Source organism: Carettochelys insculpta, chromosome 9, assembly GCF_033958435.1.
Source record: "Carettochelys insculpta isolate YL-2023 chromosome 9, ASM3395843v1, whole genome shotgun sequence".
Classification (NCBI taxonomy): Eukaryota; Metazoa; Chordata; order Testudines; family Carettochelyidae; genus Carettochelys; species Carettochelys insculpta.
Window position 1 is genome coordinate 2,362,206 of NC_134145.1, and position 22,607 is coordinate 2,384,812.

General features: G+C 66.3%; 1 protein-coding gene across 3 annotated transcripts in view; it reads right to left on the reverse strand.

Moving 5' to 3' along the window:
- Positions 1-19,177, reverse strand: part of SLC6A9 (solute carrier family 6 member 9) — a 41,799-nt gene extending 22,622 nt beyond the window's left edge. For 2 of the 3 annotated variants that reach the window (XM_075002175.1, XM_075002174.1), the window contains exons 1-2: positions 19,060-19,177; positions 13,989-14,103 (exon numbers count right to left, since the gene is read on the reverse strand). In XM_075002175.1, coding sequence (XP_074858276.1) covers positions 13,989-14,018 — 30 coding nt within the window. In that variant the 5' untranslated portion in view covers positions 14,019-14,103; positions 19,060-19,177. Of the gene's footprint in view, positions 1-13,988; positions 14,104-19,059 lie in introns of those variants that run through there. The other variant, XM_075002173.1, reaches the window with a different exon arrangement.
- Positions 19,178-22,607: the final 3,430 nt, after the last annotated feature.

Genomic DNA, 22,607 nt, shown 5'->3' on the forward strand with positions numbered 1-22,607 from the left:
CCTGCTGCCCTGCGCCCCACTCGGCCGAGACCGCCCCTTTCCCAGCCGGGCAGGCTCGCTAGGGGCCCCAGCTGCTCACAGCCCTGCCCTAGCACTGGCACAGCCTGATGCCCACCTGGGCCATGCCCAGCTCAGCCCATCCCATCCCCACCAGAGGGGCAGGCTGGGGCCCTGCTGGGGCAGTCCCAGGCCTCCCCCTGCACTGCCCTGGCCCACCTGAGCCAGCTGCCCGCCAGAGCCCCAGCCGGAGGCCACAGGGAGGGGCTTGTCTGGGCAGGACAGCCTGGGCATTGCTGAGGGGTCGCTGCTCCCAGCCCCTGCCCCACAGTGGCAGGGGTCTCCCACCACTGGCCAGCCAGGCTTGGAGCACGAGCTTAGAGAGCACTGACGCTGACGTTCCTCCGGGGCACTGCCCTGCTGCCCTGGCCCGGGGCGGGCTGTGCTTGGGCCCAGGCGGGCAATGGCAGCATGCGCCTGCCGGGTGGCTCCATGCCATGTGCAGATTCCTGCTGCTATTTAAATCTCCTGCCCTCGCCTGCCCCAGGCTTGGCCCACCTGTTCCAGGCGTCCTGCCTGGCAGTGCCACGGGGGGCTGGCTGCAGGCCAGGGACAGGTGGGGGGCTGCCAGCCACAAGAGAGGCCTGAGCTGCCGCTGTGTGTCTGGGACACCCCCGTGTGCACCCACAGTGCCTTGGGGAAAGGCCCCAGCCTGTGGGGCTGCAGCTTCTGAGGCCCCCGAAGGACACAGGGGCTCTGGGCTGCCGGGTCATGCCACATGCAGGGCCCAGGCTGGCACACTGTGGAGTCCTGCTCCTCTCCCACCTCCTCCCCGGGGGTGTCAGGGCCAAGGTGGGGGCAGGGGGTTGCGCTCTGCGAAGCGGGGTGGGAGGGTTTGAGTCCCCTGCTCTGGCTGCGTGTTTCCTATTGGCCTGCCGTAACGGAGGTGGGTGCCTCAGTTTCCCTCGGCACAGTGTGGGTGCGCAGCGGCAAGGGCGTGTCCATGTGGTGACTGCTCACGTGGCGATGGCTACGCAGCAAAGCCCCTTGGGAAGGGCGGCCGAGCGCGCCCACAGCCTCGCCCCTGGCTCAGAGGAGCTCTCTGGGCCCCGGGCGGCACGGACCGGGAAGGGGCTGTTCTGGGGGGAGACTGTGGGGCACGGGAGAGCCCTGCTCCCAGCAGCACTAACCCCCGCGCGGCTCTGCCATGCCCAGAACACACAGGGCCTTCCTGCAGCGCGGCACGCTGCTCGCCGGGGCCGGGGCCGGGGCCAGGCGTGCGCCTGGGCCCAGCGCGAGCAGCTCTAAGGGTGGAAGCCCAGCCGCGCCAGCACCCTGGGGAGTCAATGGCCGGATGAGTCGGTACCTCAGAGCCTCACAGCGCCCAGCCCAGCCGCGCCAGCACCCTGGGGAGTCAATGGCCGGATGAGTCGGTACCTCAGAGCCTCACAGCGCCCAGCCCAGCCGCGCCAGCACCCTGGGGAGTCAATGGCCGGATGAGTCGGTACCTCAGAGCCTCACAGCGCCCAGCCCAGCCCAGCCCAGCCCAGCCGCGCCAGCGCCCTGGGGAGTCAATGGCCGGATGAGTCGGTACCTCAGAGCCTCACAGCGCCCAGCCCAGCCGCGCCAGCACCCTGGGGAGTCAATGGCCGGATGAGTCGGTACCTCAGAGCCTCACAGCGCCCAGCCCAGCCCAGCCCAGCCGCGCCAGCGCCCTGGGGAGTCAATGGCCGGATGAGTCGGTACCTCAGAGCCTCACAGCGCCCAGCCCAGCCCAGCCCAGCTGCGCCAGCGCCCTGGGGAGTCAATGGCCGGACGAGTCGGTACCTCGCAGCCTCACAGCGCCCAGCCGCGCCAGGCAGGGCTGGGAGGAGCAGGGCACGGTGGAGGTGGCAGGAGGCAGCCTCAGCACACAGGGAGGAGATCTGGGCAGCCCAGCCCCGCTCAGGATGTGCCCACCTGCAGGGCCTGCACAGAGTGCGAAGCACAGGCTGGGCCAGGGGCACTGGGTGGGTCCCAGGGTAGGGCTGCAGGTGCTCGGGGAGGGGGCACAAGCGCCTGCCTGGTGCCACCTGGCCAGCCCTGCAGGGAGCTGGGGGGCTGGGCTGCCTGGCCCCTTGCTGGGTGAGGTGCTTGGGGCGTGCAGCCCCCCACGCAGGCCAGGAGCCCAGCGCTGGCTGCTCTCGTCTCCTGACATCACCGTGCCCCATCTGCGACATCACTCGTCTCCGTGGCAACGCCTGGCGAGGTCACTGCGCATCAGCCCAGCCATCTGGCTCCGCTTTGCGGTTTGGGGAGCCATGTCCCCTCCTCCCAGCTGCCCTGGGCACAAGTGGGGGGTGGGGCAGCCCCCTGGCCCTTTGCCAGGCACCTCCGTGGGGTGCCTCTGTCCCGCTCAGCCCCCCCGGCCCTCTGCCAGGCACCTCCGTGGGGCAGCTCTGTCCCACTCGGCCCCCAGCCCTCTGCCAGGCACCTCCGTGGGGTGCCTCTGTCCCGCTCAGCCCCCCGGCCCTTTGCCAGGCGCCCTCCCTGGTATGGCTCTGTCCCGCTCGGCCCCCAGCCCTCTGCCAGGCACCTCCATGGGGTGCCTCTGTCCCGCTCGGCCCCCAGCCCTTTGCCAGGCGCCCTCCCTGGCATGGCTCTGTCCCGCTTGGCCCCCAGCCCTCTGCCAGGCACCTCCATGGGGTGCCTCTGTCCCGCTCGGCCCCCAGCCCTTTGCCAGGCACCTCCGTGGGGCAGCTCTGTCCCACTTGGCCCCCAGCCCTCTGCCAGGCGCCTCTGTGGGGCGGCTCTGTCCCACTTGGCCCCCAGCCCTCTGCCAGGCACCTCTGTGGGGCGGCTCTGTCCCACTTGGCCCCCAGCCCTCTGCCAGGCGCCTCTGTGGGGCGGCTCTGTCCCGCTTGGGCCAGCCTGCCCATGTGGGGTGCCACCCCCCAGTTCCTGCTCCTGAGCTCCTCTCCCCCCGCCGGCCCCGTAGACGGCCCCAACCTGCCTCGCGTGCTGGCACCGCTGTGCCCGGGTGGCTCGGAGCGCCCCAGCTGTTCCGGGCAGGCAGGCGCCAGCCCTGCTCCTTTCGGGAGAGCGCATCCAAGGTGCCCAGCGAGGCGTGAATGAAACAGGCAGGGGGGCTGGGCTGACTGGAGACCATCTGGGGGCTGGGGAGTGGGTGGAGGAGGCTGCACGCTCACATGGATGGGCACGGGCCAGCTCCGGGCCGTCACTCGCAGGGCCACGTGGGCGCCGGCTCGCCAGGCAGCACCTGCCTCCAGCCTGGCCACGCGCTGGGCAGGGGTGGCAGTGACCCACGGGGGCAGGCCAGGTGGGGACCCCCAGGCCAGACCTTCGCCGCCTGCACTCCAGCGCCCCGCAGCCAGTGCATGCACACCGGTGCACGGCCGCGGCACAGGCCCGCCACCAAGAGCCTGGAAACCAGCGGCTGGCCCTGGCCCCGGCCCCGGCCCCGGCCCCGGCTTGGCAGGAGCTGGGGCGGGGGTCAGAGGCAAGGGATGGGCACGGGCCGCACCGAGCCCTGCGCTGGGCCAGAGCCAGGGATGGGCCTGGCTGGCGCTGATGGGAAGGCGAAGCCGAGCGCAGGGGCCCACAGCGGCGAGTGCCCGGCCTGCTCCTCTGCCGGGCCTCTCCGGAGTAGTGGGCAGATTCCCTGCGGTGCCCACCGGAGCCTCAGCCCGGCCAGCCGGGGGTCTGTGCCGCGCTGAAGGGGAGCCACAGGCACCACCGAGCTGCGGGTTTGCAGGGGCGGCCCAGCCCCAGGCTGCAGCAGCCGGCTCCGCAGGGCTGGGACTGCAAGCGCAGCACAGGCCAGGCTGCTCCCTGCTACTGCAGCCCTACTCCGACCCAGGCAGCACCCCAGCCCCCTGGCCTGGGGCCTTCTCCAGCTCAGCCCCCCAGAGTCCCTCGGGGCTCTGCCCAGCCCGCCAGGTGTGCTCTCAACCGCCTCTTCCCCCGCTGCTGGGGTTTCGGGCAGCACCCCACCGCTCTGGCCTGGGCCGGACCGGGCACAGCCCAGACTGCCTAGGAGCTGGGGGCCCAGCTACCCAGGGGCCGAGCCCTGCCTAGCCCCACCCCTTGGCCAGCCCCAGGCTCAGCAGGCTCTGGCTGGAGGGGGGCCAGCTCTGTGCCCTCTGTCCCCTTGAGTCAGCCCCAGGGACTGGATCCCCCCAGAACAGCAGCCCCACCAAACCCCCAGGGGCTGCCCCAGCCTCGCCCGTGTGGGGCTAGTGCCCGAGAGGCAGAGCAGCCAGACCTCAGCGGCTGGGAGGTTGGCACCTGGGCAGGGCAGCGCTCAGTGTGACAGCGCGTCGGGGAGCCCCCGGCCCGACACCCCCACCCGCAGCCCAACGTGACTCTCAGCCGGCCAGTACAGCAGCAGGTTTTACTGCTCCTCAGGGACACAGAAGTGGGTCTTTGCCCACGAAAGCTCATGCTCCAACATATCTGTTAGTCTCTAAGGTGCCACAGGACTTCTTGTTAGCACAGCTTAGGGTCCGTGTTAGCACAGGCTGGGGCATGCAGCCTGAGTCCTCTGGCAGGCAAGGGCTCCCGGGCCCTGAACCCCCCATTTCCTGCTCCCAGTCTCCTGTTCTCCTCCTACCCAGCCGACACTAACCCCCACTCCCTGCAACTGGCCCCTCGGCCCCAGGCGGCCAGGCCCCTGGCTCTGTTCCGATCGCCTCCACCCGGCCGAGGTGCCAGGAGGCTGGGCCACTTCCTACCTGCCTCCCCGGGAGCAACCGCTGCTGGGTGCCGCGCAGACACACACAGCGTCTCTGCAGACCAGCCTAGGGCAGTCGGGTTCCCACCAGCGAATGCAAAACCAGAGAGGACCCAGGGCCACAGGCGTGGACAGCCCCCCATGTCACAGGGAGCTCCGGTGCGTGGGGGGCCTGGGGCAGCGTGCCGGGGCAGGCAGCAGGCTCGGGGGGGCTGGGGGCAGCCCATCCCCAGCTCGGGGCCGACTGGGCTGGGGAGCCTTCGCCTTGCGGCTGCTGCTGAGGAGGGGCCACGGTGGGCGGCCAGCCCTGGTGCCAGGCCCAGCCAGCCCAGGGATGACTCTTCCCACTGGCTGGGCTGGCGCAGACTCCATTTTCCCAGGGCGCTCAGGCAGAAAAATCCGCCCCCACCCCCAGCGGCCCCTTGGTATTCAAGCAGCGTGCGCCGGCCAATGCAGCGCAGCAGCCGGATGTGGGGGGGCTGGGAGGAACAGGGGGCTCTGGCCCTGAGGCCTTAGCCACCCTGGCCAGGGCTCAGCCTCGGGCGCAGCACAAACGCCTCCTGAACAAGGGCCATGCCCCCTCCCCCAGCGCCAGCTGGCCCATCAGCCCCAGCCCGGCGCCCTGCCTGGGGCGACCCCTGAGTATCACACAGAATCACAGAACCCAAGGGCTGGAAGGGACCTCAGGAGGTCATCGAGTCCGGGCCCTGCTTAAAGCAGGATCAACCCCAACTAGGTCATCCCAGTCAGGACTTTGTCCAGCCGGGACTTAAAAACCTCGAGGGATGGAGATTCCACCACCTCTCTAGGTAACACATTCCAGTGCTTCACCACCCTCCTGGGGAAAGAGTTTTTCCTAATATCCAACCTGCACCTCCTGTTCTCTAACTTCTGACCATCGCTCCTTGTTCTGCCATCTGTCACCACTGAGAACAGCCTCTCTCCATCCTCTTCAGAGCCCCCTTCAGGAAGTTGAAGGCTGCTATTAAATCACCTCTAAGTCTTCTCTTCTGTAAACTAAACAAGCCCAAATCCCTCAGCCCCTCCTCATAGGTCTTGTGCTCCAGCCCCCTAATCATTTTTGTTGCCCTTCGCTGAACCTGCTGCAGCAAATCCACATCCTTTCTATACGGGAGGCCCAAAACTGGACACAATATTCCAGATGTGGCCTCACCAGTGGTGAATAGAGAGGAACAACCACTTCTCAGATCTGCTCGAAATGCTCCTCCTAATGCACCCCAGTCTGCCGTTAGCCTTCTTGGCTACAAGGGCCCACTGTTTACTCATATCCAGCCTTTCATCCACCATAACCCCTAGGTCCCTTTCCACTGTACTGCTGCTGAGCCAGTCGGTCCCCAGCCTGTAACAATGTTTGGGATTCTTCCGCCCCAGGTGCAGGACTCTGCACTTCTCCTTGTTGAATCACATCAGATTTCTTTTGGCCCAGTCCTCCGATTTATCCAGGTCCCTCTGGATTCTCTCTCTACCCTCCAATGTATCTACCTCTCCCCCTAGTTTTGTGTCATCCGCAAACTTGCTGAGGGTGCAGCCCAGTCCCTCATCCAGGTCACAAATAAAAAAGATGTTGAACACCGGCCCCAGAACCGAGCCGTGGGACACTCCGCTTGAAACCGACCAACATCCAGACATTGAGCTATTGACCACTACCCGTTGGGCCTGACCACCAAGGCAGCTTTCTATCCACCTTGTAGTCCATGGGTCCAGCCCACACTTCCTTAATGTGTGGGCAAGAATGCTGTGGGAGGCCGTATCAAAAGCTCTGCTGAAGTCGAGGTACATCACATCCACTGACTTCCCCGTGTCCACAGAGCCTGTTCCCTCGGCGTACAAGCTAATCAGATTGGTCAGGCAGGACTTGCCCTCGGTGAACCCTTGTTGGCTGCCTGTGATCACTTTCCCCTCTTCCAAGTGCCCCAAAGTGGATTCCTTGAGGGTGCCCTCCATGATTTTCCCAGGGCCGAGCTGAGGCTGCCTGGTCTGTCGTTCCCTGGATTGTCCTTCTTTCCTTTTCTAAAGATGGGCACCGCGTTTGCCTTCTTCCAGCCTCACACAGCACACACAGCTGGGCGTGCTGCCCCGGCCCCAGCCCTCCCGTGCACCAAGCACACCACTGGGCCAGCCCCACGTCAGCCCTGCTTCGCCGCCACCCCCCCGCTGGGCAGGGCACAGCACTGGGGCAACCCAGGTCCGTACGGTGCACTGGGGGAGTGGGGGTTGGGAGCACTGTGCAGGGCACCGATGCGGCGCTGGGGGCTGGGCACCTCGTGGGGCAGGGTGCGGTGCTGTGGGGTCGGGCAGGGAGCCGGGCACCTCGTGGGGCAGGGTGTGGTGCTGTGGGGTCGGGCAGGGAGCCGGGCACCTCGTGGGGCAGGGTGCGGTGCTGTGGGGTGGGGTGGGGTGGGGCAGGGAGCCGGGCACCTCGTGGGGCAGGGTGCGGTGCTGTGGGGTGGGGCAGGGAGCCGGGCACCTCGTGGGGCAGGGTGCGGTGCTGTGGGGTGGGGTGGGGTGGGGCAGGGAGCCGGGCACCTCGTGGGGCAGGGTGCGGTGCTGTGGGGTGGGGCAGGGAGCCGGGCACCTCGTGGGGCAGGGTGCGGTGCTGTGGGGTGGGGCAGGGAGCCGGGCACCTCGTGGGGCAGGGTGCAGTGCTTTGGGGTGGGGCAGGGAGCCGGGCACCTCGTGGGGCCCCAAAATATGCCCAAAAAAGCCAAGAACAGAACACCACTGGTCACTGCCTACAGCCCCCAACTCAAACCACTGCAGCGCATCTTTAAAGACCTACAACCTGTCCCACATCAGGATGCCACACTCCAGAAGGCCCTGGGTGACAGGCCTGTTCTCTCCTACAGACAACCTCCCAGCCTCATGAGGACTCTCACGCACAGCCACAGTCTATACTGCAGGAACACCAGTCCTGGGACTTCCCCTTGCAACAAAGCCCACTGCCAGCTCTGTCCACATATCTATTCTGGAGATACCATCACTGGACCTAACCAGGTTAGTCACAGAATCACGGGCACTTTCTCATGTTCCTCAACCAACATCATATCTGCCATCATGTGCCAACAATGCCCAGATGCTTTGTATATTGGACAGACTTCTAACTCCCTTAGACAAAAAGTTAATGGGCACAAAACAGACACCAGAACACTCCAGATCCACAAACTGGTCAGTCAACATTTTAATGGAATGGGCCATTCTGTTAATGACTTAAGAGTATGTGAGTTACTGAAAAAAAATTTCACACTGCTATTCAAAGGGAAACAGCCGAGCTGGCTTTTATATTCAAATTCGGCACATTAACACGTGGTTTGAACCGGGATGGGAATTTTCTGAGTCACTCTGGCTACGTCTACACGTGAAGCCTACATCGAAATAGCTTATTTCGATGTAGCAACATCGAAATAGGCTATTTCGATGAATAACGTCTACACGTCCTCCAGGGCTGGCAACGTTGATGTTCAACTTCGACGTTGCGCAGCACCACATCGAAATAGGCGCAGCAAGGGAACGTCTACACGCCAAAGTAGCACACATCGAAATAAGGGTGCCAGGAACAGCTGCAGACAGGGTCACAGGGCGGACTCAACAGCCAGCCGCTCCCTTAAAGGGCCCCTCCCAGATACAGTTGCACTAAACAACACAAGATACACAGAGCCTACAACTGGTTGCAGACCCTGTGCGTGCAGCATGGATCCCCAGCTGCAGCAGCAGCAGCCAGAAGCCCTGGGCTAAGGGCTGCTGCCCACGGTGACCATAGAGCCCCGCAGGGGCTCGAGGGAGAGCGTCTCTCAACCCCTCAGCTGATGGCCGCCATGGCGGACCCTGCTATTTCGAAGTTGCGGGACGCGCAATGACTACACGGTCCCTACTTCGACGTTGAACGTCGGAGTAGGGCACTATTCCTATCTCCTGATGAGGATAGCAACTTTGATGTCTCGCCGCCTAACGTCGAAGTTAACTTCGAAATAGCGCCCGACGCGTGTAGCCGTGACAGGCGCTATTTCGAAGTTAGTGCCGCTACTTCGAAGTAGCGTGCACGTGTAGACACGGCTTATAGGGGCTTGTCTGCATACTTGGCTTAATCTAATTCTTGACCTCCCCCACTACCCCTACACTCTCTGATTTGCTCACCTTGATCATTTTTTTCTGATTTGTCCTCCTTGCTTACTGTTTTTGGTTCTCTGTGGCTTAAATATTGAGTCTGTTCTGGTCTGGCTGTGGTCTGAAGAAGTGGGTCTGTCCCACGAAAGCTCATCACCTAATAAACTATTTTGCTAGTCTTTAAAGTGCTACTTGACTGCTGCTTTGTTTTGATAGCACAGACTAGCCTGGCTCTCTCTGTCTGTACCATGGTTGTAGGTAACATTACAGATTTTAGCTCGGTCGCTGTGTGTGATGGAGTGGGGGATACCTGTGTGTGTGTGTGTGGCTCACAGAGGGTGTGGGTCTCCTGCTGAGGGTAACCTTGACAACCAGGTAACACCTTTGTACTGGAGACAAAGGAGGAGGTGGAGCCTGAGGGGTTTGAATTGGAACTGGGAGCTGGAAGCAGTTCGTCTGGGCTGAGAGAGAGAGAGACCAAGGAGGGGGCCAGGCCTCAGCTCCGGGGGCCCCTCAGGGCCTCCTCTCCCCAGCATGGATGGGACTGGCTGTCTCTGCCAGCTGCACTGACTCCTCTGTACGACGCTGTGTCCTGTCAGCTAATAAACCCGCTGTTCTCCTGCTGAGTGAGAGTCACCCCTGCCAGCAGATGGGTGCAGAGCTTGGGGGACCCCAAACCCCAACACACTGTGTTAGAAAACATTTCAGTGCTGAGCTTCCCAATGGGAGGTGTGAGCTCGGCCCCAGCTGGGACACTGGGCTGAACAAGAGGGTGGAAATCAAGTGCTGAGACACTGAATCCACCCCCCAGGTGCTCAGGACGTGTCAGCGGGACGCAGCCCCGCGGTCGGGTGCCCTGGGCTGAGCCAAAGGAACAGGTCCAGTTCAGAAAGCTGAGACTGGCTCCTGGCTCCTGGCTCCGTCCCACGGCGTTTGCCTCAACAGCCCACCTGCGGCTGGGGGTGGGGGGACAATGGTACGGGCTGAGCAGTGTCTAGCCTGGGTCCTGTGTCCCCCATCCCCCATCCCGCCCCACGGTGCCGCACTCTGCCCCACGTGGTGCCCATCCCCCACCCCATAGCACCACATTCTGCCCCACATGGTGCCCCCACCCCACAGCGCCGCACTCTGCCCCACGTGGTGCGCAGATCCCGCATTGCCGAGTCCCTGCCCTAAGCAGTCCTTGGGCAAGGCCCAGGGGTCCATGTCCAGCATGTGGGCCCAGCGGGTCAGAGACACAAGGCTGCAGCGCGTGAAGTCGTGTGACTGAAATGCACCAGCCGATCACGCTGCGGCTGCAGCCGCAGTTCCGACGGAGGTGAGCAGAGCCACGCTCACCGGCTGCTCTCTGACCCGCTCTTCCCTGCGTGTCAGGAAATCGTCACGCACAGATCTGTGGGACTGCTGCGCGCAGGTCTCTGGGTGAGACCCAAGCGTACATTGACGGGGGCTGGGCCTGGGCCCTATGGGGCCGGGAAGGATCTGTGGGGCGTTGGTGAAACAGGTTTCACAATCTCTCACCTGAATTTGGGGCTTGTTTGTCTGGGCTGGCAGCAGCTGGGAAGTCTGGGGGTTTGCTTGTGTGGCTTCTGGCTGGCCAGTGGGGCTGGCAGAGGTACCCTGGGGCTGGTAGGATCTGCCTTAGCGAGCAGGCAATCCCAACCTGGGCTGTGAGGGGCCCGGATGTTCGGCAACGGTGCCCTGGATCGATTTCTCCAGCTGTGCCCAGAAACCCCGTCCTATCACACTGGGCACCATGTGGGGCAGGGACGTGGTGCTGTGGGGCAGGGGCCGGGTACAGTGAACACGGCAACCCACGGGGTTGTGCTGGCAGGGTCCCGTCCCCCCTGCGCCAGGGTCAGAGGCTGCCCGGGGAGGGCTACGCCGTGTGCGGGCGGGGGGGGGGGGGCACACACCTGCTGGCAGGATTAGGGGCAGGGCTGCCGTGGGCTTATGATGCTATTTCTGCAGCCTTGTAAGCCATCCTAGGGGGATTAGCTCCCTTCCTTACACCCCCAAGAGCCACAGCCGGGCCCAGGCAGGGCTTTGAAGGGAGCCCCCAGACCAGCAGGGACCCTGCTCCTGGGCACGACTGGGTGACAGGCTTCCCGCCTGCCACAGCCCAGCCTGCAGCCCTGCCCCCTGGGGACCTCTCTCCTGAAGCCCTGGCAGCTCTCTCCATGCCCCCAGTGAGGGTCCACGCCGCTGGGGCCGACCCCTTATCCCACCCAGAGGAAGGGCACAAGGCCCGTCCAGAGAAGGGAGGGGCTGTGGGGGGAGCCCAGGCTGGCCTAGGGGCTGAGCGTCAGGGTGGGCCTAGAGGGTGGTCAGCCAGTCCCTGTGCCCCCCTTCTTGCCTTCCTGAACTGGGCTGGGCCTGGCACGGCCCAGCAGGCTGCTCAAGATTCAGCCGGCTCAGTTCTCAGACCTCCAGCCTGGCTGCCTCCTGCCTCAGCACAAATATCGGTGCCAGGACCCTGCTCTCCCCAGGTCCCCACCAGTGCCAGGACCCCTCCCTACACCTGTGCCGGTGCCAGGCCCCTGCCCGGATGGGGAAGTGGGGCGGAGCTGTGAGAGGGCACAGGCAGCAGGGAGGGCAGCGTGCGAGCACACGGAGGGGCGCGTGAGCGTGGGCATGGGCAGAGCACAGCCCATGGCAGTCCCAGGGGCTGGAGAGCCCAGCAGGAGGCAGAGCCTGGACACATGGGCTGTCAATGCCAGCAGGCCAGCCTCCCCTGGTGCCCTGCAGTGCCCGGGACCGTGGGGGTGCGCAGGCTGGCACAGCCCACGTGCCGGAGCTCGCCCGGGCCAAGTGCCTGTCAAATACACGGGAGGTTGGTGCAGTGGCGCCTGGGGGCGAAGCTCCGCTTGGGTGCACGTGGCCCCCGCTCACGGAGGCCGAGGCTCCAATAGATCCGTGAGTCTCCACGGTGCCGCCAGGCTCCTCCTTGCTTTTGCGGCTACAGACTCACCCAGCCGCCCCGAGAGTCGTGCCAAGGGCTGCGCCAGGGATACCGGAGCCCTGTGGTGCAGCACACCCCCCACGCTGGGGCCCCCAGCGCCCGCTGAGCCCTGGGCCACTGCAGCGGGCCTGGGGAGATCTCTGCTGGGCATGTGCCGGGCACCCAGGGCCAGGCAGAGCAGCTGGCTCCACTCCCGCCAGCGCAACCAGGGAAACTGCCCAGCTCCGCAGTTGCCGAGCGGGTCCCGTCCCCACCCGTGGTGGCCTGGCTGCTGCAGAGCCCTGCAGGAGCTGCGCCGCACCCTGCCCTGTGCCCCAGGACTCCTGGTGTCCGACACCTACAGCTTGGCTGTGCCCCTGGCCACAAGAGCCCCAGTCACTCCGATGAGCACCCTGCCTGGCGCTGGCGCTGCCGACGCCCCGTGCAGGCCGGTCCCAGGCTGCAGGCTCCGCGCACCGTCCTAAGGGACACAGAGACAGGCCCCACGGGCCGGAGCAGCCAGCCCTCAGCCCCAGTGCCCAGGCATAGTGGCACGCCTCCCTCTGCCGTGCAGGAGCAGCTCACACCAACAGGGAGGCCAGTGAGCGTGCGGCTGTACCTCTCCCTTGGCTGTGGTCCCTGTGGCTGGGGCACAGCCACTTCGGGAGGCCCCTGGGAGCCGGAGGGACCAGCCTCTCCATTCCCATGTGCTGGGCGAAGTAACACCACAGCCGTGCCTGCTGCATCCCATTGCCTGGGAAACGAGAGGGCTGGGCTGGCGAGGCAGAGGGGCTCAGTGGGGCTGGAGATGCTGTGGTGCACGGTGTCAGGGGCCCAGCAGGGCCCAGACCGCGCACTCTGCTTGGAACAGCCGGGGGCCTCCATGCCCCAAAAGGCCACTGTCCCTGGGGCTCCCTGGCTGGAGGTGGCAGGGCCAGAGGCCCCAGGAGAAGAGCGGGACGGCACTGGGCGGCAGCTCAGAGGGGCCAGCCGAGGCGGGCGGTGCAGCCGGCTGTGCAGGAGAGATGGGGAGCAGGGCTGGGCCGCAGGGGGCCGACTCTGCCCCAGGCCTCCCCAGCCCCTGGGACCCCGCTGTCAGGGTGCGGGGGCAGGCCCAGCTCAGCTCTGCAGCTGCTCTTCCTCTACACCTCCTGCCGGGCCCCAGCCCACCGCTACCCCGCATACAGGAACCCCGGGCCGCCTCTGCTGCACCCCGTCTCCCTGCCCCGCCACATCCCGCAGCCGCTGGCCCCTCCCGCCCGGGGACCGCAGGCCTCACACCCCAGACCTGCCTGGGGTCCCGGCTCCCGGCCCCACCCACGGACACTGCCTGGGGAGACCCTGTGGGCGAGGGGCTCTGCTGCACACCAGGGCAGGGTGATGCAGGAGGAGCCCATCGGCAGGGGGGCGATACTTCACCCCCTTTCCAGCCCTCACGCTACAGCCCCTGGTCAGAGCACAGGCCGGGAGCAGCAGCAACTCCCACGCCCTGGCTGGGCCTGTGCTGCTGCTCCCAGGGAAATCGAGGCACCCAGCTGTGCAGAGCCTTCACAGGGGGCCAGACGAGAGCCCAGGAGCCCTGGCTGCCAACCCAGCGCCCAGCTCACTGCTGAGAGGAGGTGGGGGTGGTTGTGCTCAAGAGCCCCGGTCCCCAACAGCCGACCCCACGTCCCCCCGACAGCCCTGGGCTCTGGCACACCTGCGCTGGCTCCCGCAGGGCCCAGCAGCACTGGAGAGAAGGCAGCCCCCGCCTGGGAAGGGAGCCGGGGCTCTGCACCGCACGCAGCCCAAGGGGAGCTGGCAGCCCCACAAGCTGGAGCCGGCCCAGGCCCAGTGCTGCCACCCCCGGGACATGGGGACGGGCAGGGCCAGAGCCACCCCGCAGACACGGAGCCCAGCCCTGCCTCCCACACCAGCCGGGCACAGGAAAGAGCTGCCGATGCCCCCAGTCCCGCAGACAGACAGCCGGGACCCCCCGATCCCCAACTGAGGCACGGAGTGGGCGACACGCAGCAAATCAGGGTAGGTCCAGGAAGAGCCCCCGGGAATCCTGGCCCCAGCTCCAGCCTCTGCCTTGTGACAGCCCTGGCCAAACCTGGGGCTCTCACCCCCCGCAGGGGCCAGGCAGCAGGGGGCTCTGCCTTCCCAGCTGCACCCGGAGACGACGCACAGCAAAGTGGGGTCCCCAGCACTCACCAGCAGACCCCCGCTGCACTTATCGGCCATGGCTGGGCCTGGGGCGCTCCTGCCTCCCACGCTGTCTCGCTGGCAGAGACGTCGCTGCTCAGTGCCCACGGAGCGCGGGAGAGAGCTGCGGAGAAACCAGGCAGGCGTCACCGTGGGCGCAGGAGTAAAGCTGGCCGGGAAGTGCCCCCAACCCCTGGGGGCTCCCCACCTGGGCCTCCGCTATCCACACTCGCTCCCAGGCGCAGGCCCACTCCTCAGCCTGCTTCCACCACTAGGCAGGTAGCCCCAAGCCAGGCCAGCAAGAGGCTGCAGGTCAGGGCTGCGGAGCACTGGTAGAGCTGTGTGGGGAGCCCAGGGCCGGGCTGGCGGGGGCTGTGGGTCAGGAGTGAGGGGCACCGGCAGAGCCGTGTGGGGAGCCCAGGGCCGGGCTGGCAGGGGCTGTGGGTGGGGAGTGAGGGGCACCGGCAGAGCTGTGTGGGGAGCCCAGGGCCGGGCTGGCAGGGGCTGTGGGTGGGGAGTGAGGGGCACCGGCAGAGCTGTGTGGGGAGCCCAGGGCCGGGCTGGCAGGGGCTGTGGGTGGGGAGTGAGGGGCACCGGCAGAGCTGTGTGGGGAGCCCAGGGCCGGGCTGGCAGGGGCTGTGGGTGGGGAGTGAGGGGCACCGGCAGAGCTGGGTGGGGAGCCCAGGGCCGGGCTGGCAGGGGCTGTGGGTGGGGAGTGAGGGGCACCGGCAGAGCTGTGTGGGGAGCCCAGGGCCGGGCTGGCAGGGGCTGTGGGTGGGGAGTGAGGGGCACCGGCAGAGCTGTGTGGGGAGCCCAGGGCCGGGCTGGCAGGGGCTGTGGGTGGGGAGTGAGGGGCACCAGCAGAGCTGTGTGGGGAGCCCAGGGCCGGGCTGGCAGGGGCTGTGGGTGGGGAGTGAGGGGCACCGGCAGAGCTGTGTGGGAGCCCAGGGCCGGGCTGGCAGGGGCTGTGGGTGGGGAGTGAGGGGCACCGGCAGAGCTGTGTGGGAGCCCAGGGCCGGGCTGGCAGGGGCTGTGGGTGGGGAGTGAGGGGCACCAGCAGAGCTGGAGGCTGCACATCACGACTCGGGGGGACCAGGCAGAGCTGTGGGGGGCAGCATGGGACACATGAAGGGTGGGGGCACACATGGGCTATGCTGGAGGAGGCACATGGCTGGGAGCAGAGGGACTGGCCCGAGCTCAGCTGCCGTGGGGGACGCAGATGGGAAGCGATTTCCTTCTGCCCCACTGCACTGTGCACACGCTGCCTGGGTCGGCGCTGCCAGCTGCTGCCAGTCCTGGGGCTGCTGCCAGCCCCACCCCCTTCCCGCTTCCAGCCCGAGCCCTCCACTCTGCACACGGCTGCCAGGACTGCAGCCAGCAGGGCCCAGACCCAGTGCTGCCACAGGCAGGTCATGGCTGAGCAGCTGCAGCAGCCCCTGCCCTTTGCCCTATGCCGCAGCCTGGCTTGAGCTTGGGCCTGGGCCCCCGCCAGGGTGGTGGTCCTCCCCAGCAGGGCAGGGCAGCGCAGGGGCAAGGGAGTTGGCCTCCATGGCCGTGCCTGGCAGGCAGGGGCTGGGCCTAGGGCAGGGTTGGGGGCTCCACGTGAGGCAGGCAGGGCTGCAGCAGGGCCTGAGTCGGTAAGATAAGGAGCAGGAGGTGCCGCCCAGGGCCAATGGCTCCTGTTCTGCCCCCAGCCCTGCCCCCCACAGCCTCTCTGAGGTGCAGAGTTGGGGCCCTGGCGTGATGCGTAATGGGGACCCGGGCAGGGGCACAAGCCCCGGCACAGCCCTACCCCCTGCCATGCCCAAGCTGGGTGCCAGCCGCCCTCAGAGCAGAGGTGTGATGGCCCCGTGTGCAGCAGGAACCTAAGCCAGGCTCGTCATTCCCTCCTCCCCATCCAGGAGGCACGCCAGAGACCCCAGCCCACTCTCCCAGCTGGGCCCCACTGCCCTTGGGCTCCAGAGCAGCCTGGGAACCTGCCCCAGCTCTGGGCCCCAGCCCACCCCAGTGAGGATGCGAGAGCCTCCCCAGCGTTCACCGGGCTGAGCTCTGTTCCAGCAAGATGGGAACGGCCTGGCGCACGGGCACCAATCACCCCAGCTGTCCTGGGTCTGCACCACCGGCCCCAGGCTCCCTCAATGCCCCCACAAAGATACAGGAGCCCTCTTCCCCAGCCCGTGTGAACTGTGGTCAGCTCAAACAACAGCTGCCCCACCCCAGAGGTGGCTGCATTTCAGTGGGGAGCAAATGGCGAAATCCGCCAGGCTGGAAATCAGCAGACAAATGCCACCATCAAGCTGCTCTCAGCAATGTGCATGTAAACAAATGAGGCTTTGCCCACCGCTCGCCAAACCCACTTGCTCCCACATAGCGCCCAGTGGCACAGAGCAGCTCTGGTTCCAGCGCCAGTGAAACCCACGTGTGAGGCAGAAGGCAGGTCTGAGAGGCACAGACGTCCGGGCTGGGACAGAGGTGGGGGCTGTCTCCTCTCCTGTGCCCCACATCCGGCCCGTGGGCAGTGGAGGGTGACTTGGCTCTGGGGTGGTGCCCCGCCTCTGCCAGGCCCGGGGAAGGTTTGCTGGAGTACGTTGTCCCTTCCACAGGGCTGGGCTCAGGACAGCAGCCTGCATCCAACCACCAGCCCCTCCGCGGATGGGACAGGGGGCCCTTTAAGGGCTGGCTGGGACAGCCAAGCCACAGTGCTGGCCCATGGGCGCCGGTACCTAAGTGCGCCCGTGGTTCAAAGTGCTCGGCCGGGGCAGAGCGCCTCTCTCAGAGCTGGACCTCGGGCCAAGGAGACCAGCCGGTCTCAGAGCCTCGTGTCCTTCGGGGAGCCAGGGCCTTCCTGACCCGCGTGCCGAGCCCTGAAGCATGGGAGCTGATGGCCATTCTCATCCAGCTCAGCCAGCCCGTCAATGTGCCTCAGGACCTGACTGCAGCTGCGAGAGCCGGATGCTCTGCCCTCTGCCATGGGATGGCGCAACACCCCAGGCCCTGCCCGTGCTCCCCAGTCTCCGCACCCTGGCACTGATCTGTCTGGCATCTGGTGCCTGGTCACCCCAGAGCCCACCAGTGCCGAGCCTGGGGCCTCCAGAAACCCCAGCTGCCCCTGAGCCCAGCTCCAGTCCTCTGTCTCCCGCTACCCCTGACTGACTGGAGCCCGCTGGGGCCCCCCACCAGAGCCCCCCATCCTCCCCACCAACCAGATGGGTGCCTTGAGCTGTCAGACCTGCTGCCCCCAGCTCCGGTTGCTCCCCAGGGCTGGCAGCTAAACCCCAGCTCCGCTCTGGGAGCGACGGGCGCAGGGCCTGGGTGGCCGGACGTCCCATCCTGCATTTCCAGACCTGCAGGGAATTCCCGGCCCCAGCCAGGTTTCCTGCCACTGGGGCTTCCTGCCCCAGCCAGTTCCTAGCTGTGGGAGCCGCGGCAGGTGGGCGGGTGGGCCTGGCAGCCCTGCGGCTGGGACGCAGAGCCCTGCCAACAGCCCAAGTGGGAACCCCAGCAGTGGCGGGGGGCCAACCCCGGCAGTCTTGCAGCCAGGAGCTGGCTGGGGCGTAGGGCTCCCTGGCCTGGCAGTACCCCCCAGCTGCAGGACTGCTGGTTCCAACCCCCGAACGCCGGGTATCCCGCAGCCAGGACTGCCTGTCCCCAAACCCCCGAAAACCTGGCAGCCCCCGGCCCCGGGGTCAGAGCACATGGCTACGCCCTGTCGGCCCGGGGGGCTCGAGGACGCGTCCCCAGAAGCCATGTGCCACCCACGCTGACCCTGCCTTGGCGCTCGCCCAGGACAAGCAGACCCAGCCGTGACCTTGCTGAGAGCTCGCTCTCAGGGGCGTCCTGCATCGGGGCGTCTGTGCTCCACGGACACTCGTGGGAAAGCCCAGCCCCCGGCCCAGCGCCTCCCCTATCTCCCGGCAGCTCAGCACGAGCCCCACTGTGAGCCCACCGGCCCCCCAGCCCAATGGCCCCGGGGAGCACAGACCCCCTCCCTCGGGGGCGACCCCCCGCTCTCGCCGGGGGGCAGCGACCCCGGGGGAGACCCCCCGGCCCCCAGCGGAGCCCAAGGCCGGGCCCAGCAGAGGCTGTGGCCCCTTTAAGCAGCGGGGGGGGGGCAGTTACATCAGCCGCCACGTGGTGACCGCTCCTCGGGCCGCCCCTCCACATGCCCGCTGGAAAATTACTGACATGGAGACCCCCCCCGCCCCCCAATCCCCGCCCCACTGCCCCGCCCCCTCCGCCCGCCCCTCGGGGTCCCCCCGCCGGCTGGGCGCCCCCCGGAGGCAGGAGGCGGGTCGGGCTCGCCGAGCCTGCCCAGGAGCGGAGCTGTGCGGGCCCCCGGCGCGGCGGCAGCAAGTGTGACAGCGGGGCGCTGAGCTGGGACCGGCAACCGCGGAGTCCCCCGGGCTCCCCGAGCCGCCAGCGCCCCCCAACCCAGCCCCTCCTGGCCCCCGCCCGGCCGCCGCTGCTCCCCAACCCAGCCCCCCTGGCCCCGCCCGCTGCCCCCCAAACCAGCCCCCCTGGCCCCCGCCCGGCCGCCGCTACCCCCCAACCCAGCCCCCTGGCCCTTCCCGCTGCCCCCAAAACCAGCCCCTCCTGGCCCCCGCTGCCCCCCAACCCAGCCCCCTGGCCCCGCCCGCTTCCCCCCAACCCAGCCCCCCTGGCCCCCGCCCGGCCGCCGCTGCCCCCCAACCCAGCCCCCTGGCCCTTCCCGCTGCCCCCAAAACCAGCCCCTCCTGGCCCCCGCTGCCCTCCAACCCAGCCCCCCCGGCCCCCGCCCCGGCCGCCCAAACCAGCCCCTCCTGGCCCCCGCCCGGCCGCCGCTGCCCCCCAAACCAGCCCCTTCTGGCCCCCGCTGGCCCCCAACCCAGCCCCCCTGGCCCCGCCCGCTGCCCCCCAACCCAGCCCCTCCTGGCCCCCGCTGCCTCCCAACCCAGCCCCCCTGGCCCTGCCCGCTGCCCCCCAACCCAGCCCCCCCGGCCCCCGCCTCGGCCGCCCGGTGCCCCCCGCGCTCGGCTCCGGCTCCCTGGAGCGCAGCCCCCAGTCCGCCCCGGCGGGTCCCCGGCTCCGCAGCCGCCCTCACCTCCATGCGGGCCGGGGGGAGCCCCGCGGGACGTTGCGTAAGCCCGGCAGCCCCGCTCCAGCCCGCGGCCCCTTCCCGCCCGGGTGCGCTGCGCTGCGCCGCGGCCGCTGCCGACTTGCAGGAAAGTTTGGGAGGCTGGGGGCAAAAGCGGGCAAGCCCCGCCCCGCTCGCTGGCCCCGCCCCCGCCCGCCTGCAGCCCCCCCCCCCCCCCCCCAGCCCGGCCCCCGCGCCCGCCTGCAGCCCTCCAACCCAGCCCAGCCCCCCCGCCCGCCTCCAGTCCCGCAGTGGGGCCGGGGGTGCCAGGGCGGGAGCGTGTGAACACCTGCTGGGGGCAGCCGGGCCAGGAGCTGTCCGCGCTATATACACACACACACACACACACACACCCGCGCGCGCGCCCCCCCCCCCCACGCGCGCGCGCGCCCCGTGCCGGGCCAGGCCGCGCCAGCGGCGCACACGCAGCACCATGGACAGACCCCGCGCTGCGAGCCCGGCCCCCCCCCGCCGGGCGGGACCCACCGCCCCCTGGGCTGCGCGTTCGGGCGCCGCGCACACGTGCTGCTGCGGCCCCCCTGGCACCGCCGCTGGCCGGGCCGAGTGCCGCAGGGTGGGGCCTTCCCGCGGGGCCAGCGGCCCGGCTCCCCGGCCAGGGGGCGCGGAGGGGCGGCAGGGGCGGGGCTTCCTGGGACACACAAGGCCGCTGCTGCGCCCCCTTCTGGGCGCCCCCGCTGCCCCCCAGTTCAGAGGGGTCCCTCTGCGTTGGCCGGGCCCGGCGCGGGGTGCTGCCAGTACCCGTTTCTGCCCTCCCCTGCGCAGGCCTCGCCATGTCCACCAGTCTGCCGCCCACACGCCCGTCACTGGCATCTGCTGGAGTGGGTGCCCTGGCACAGGGCACTGCTGCGTTACCCCGCCTCCCACCCCCCCACACCTCCCTGCACAAGAGGGGCCCCAGGCCTCACCCGGAGCCCCTGGGGTCCCGAGCGAGCGGCTGTGTGCCCACCGAGTCCTCGGGGCTGTGCTGGGCACAGCAGTGCCACGGCGTGCCACGTGACAGGACACAACTTGCTCTCTCCTGCACACCCTGGGGCAGTGGGCTGCAGGGCCATGTGCCGCCGCTAGGCCTGGGCAGGCAGAGTGATCCAGGGATCAGGGGCTGGTTCTCTCTTCTCTTCCGGTCACTCGACAGCGTGCAGGACGTCTGCAGGTCACCCTCCTGCTTGTGAGTCTGCTGGCAGCTGAGCGGCCCGATTCTGGAGCTGCAGCTCTTATCGCCGACGGGGCAGGTGGGGGTAGCTGGGGGAGGGGCGTGGGGCTGGTTTTGATGCTTTTTCTACTCCCCCTCTCCTCGCCTGCACGGCGGCGGGACCTCTCATGCTGCGTCACCCCCTCACGGATTACCGCTCTCCACTGGGGACTGTCTTGGGCAAGGTTCTTCCAAGTGGCCACACCGATGCTGCTTGTGTGCCTTCAGCACGCCCGTACATCGCTGCCGCTGGCTTCCAACGCTCCTCTGTCCGTCCTCCAGTGTGGAAACAGAATCTGTTTTGGGAGGCGCTGCTCAGACACCCGCACCACATGGCCAGTCCAACGAAGCTGTTGGTGAATGATAACAGCCTCAATGCGGGTCATGTTCGACTCTTCCAGGACACTGGTGTGTGTGCGTCTGTCCTCCCAAGAGATATGTAGGATTCTCCTGAGGCAGCATTCACGATATTGCTCAAGTGCCTTCAAACGACAGTTGTACAGTGACCAGGTTTCACATGCGTACAGTAGCGTTGGAACAAACACTGCACAGTATACAAGGAGCTGTGTCTTGGGATAGATGTCCCGGTTCTCAAAGACCCTTTGTCTCAGGCAGGGGAAAGCGAAAGCTTGCACGGCTCCGATGACGGGGGATTTCCACACTGATGCTGACTTTAGCAGAAAGATGACTTCCAAGGTATGGTAACCAAGAGGTAGCCGTGGTAGTCCCACAAAAGCTCGTCACCTAATAAATTATTTTCTTAGTCTTTAAAGCGCCACATGACTGCTGGTTTGTTTTCCAAATGCTCCACATTTTTCAGCAATTCTCCGCTGACTTCAATAGAAGGCACATGAGATTGTCCCATTGGTGAGGGTGGGTGGAACACGTTGGTCTTTCTGATGTTCAGTGTGAGGCCGAGATTCTCACATGCTTCAGCGAAGGCACTTAAGACGGTCTGAAGGGCTGTGAGAGAAAAAACATTGTGGCGAACTGTGTAAAGTTAGCATAACTAACATGGCTTCTGTAAGGCTAAGTACCCATGTGATTAGCTCTGCTCGCTTGCTGGCCGATATGCAGACAATGGCATGGCCTCACACAGGAATGTGCAGAACGGACTGTAAGGAGCTGGAAAGAACCGGATCTAACTGAACTGGGAGCACTGTCTTGTCAAAGCTAAGATGTTGAAGAATTACCGCTTGACAGTTGGAACATACCTGTTTGTTCATCTGTTACTATAGTTTGTATCCAGTCAAAATCAAATGTATCCTAGTAACTGTGTTTGACCAATCAACTGTATGCAAGTTAAGACTATAAATGATCCATCACATTGTTATACAGGGTCCCTCTCTCTGGAGAGGTACCTTATGCGCTGAATAAACAACTTGTAATTCTACCCCGGAGAAGCCTCTGTGTCTCTCAGTTAGCCGGACGCTGTCGGTTCTCTGACAACAATCATATTGTCACCCGTGTACCGGAGCTCCATGATCAAACTCGTGGAGGCCTTGCTCTTAGCCTCCAGACTGAAAAGCTTCCCGCCCATTGCACAGACGACCTCACGCCGTCTGGGCGCTTGCTGTCAACGAGGCGAAGGGTGACGGCAATGGGGCGATGCCGCAGCCTCGCTTGACTCCCGTTTTGACCTAAATGGGGCTGTTCTGGGATCCGCGGTTGCTCGATACAGTGGCAGTCACGTCGTCATGAAGCAGCCTCAAGATGCCACTGAATGCTGTGGGGCAGCCGATCTTTGCGAGGATGGCCCACAGGGCGCTGCGAGTGACTGCGCTGAATGCTGCTTGGGTCTGGTTGATGAAACTCCTGTGCAGGGTTTGGTGATGTTCACAACATTTGCTCATGCTGGTTGCTCAGCAGTGGCCAACGCCTGCCCATGGGCAGCAGCTGGCCCTCATGCTGAGGTTCCCCATGCAGACTGGGGCTGTGACAGGTGGGACTGGAGTGGCCAAACAGGTCCTGGATTTATACGCTCTCTTTCTGCTCCAAACACACCCAAGGAAGTGGGGCTCACCCACGGAAGCTCCTGACTTGATACATGTGTGAGTCTCTGAGGTGCCACAGGACTGATGGTTACTGGTGAAGCTACAGCCCATGGAGACTTTGCACTGTGCAATATCAAAGACCTCTGCTAGGGCCGTATCTGCCCCCTTCATGCTGCTAAGTAGCACCTTACTCTGCAAGAAGGATGCGAAGAATGGTAGGTCTGAATTAAACCCTCTGAAAAGAGACCGTGGAGACAGGAGGTGGAAAGAGAGCCCGGACCGGCAAGTACCCAGGGAATGGAATACCCAAG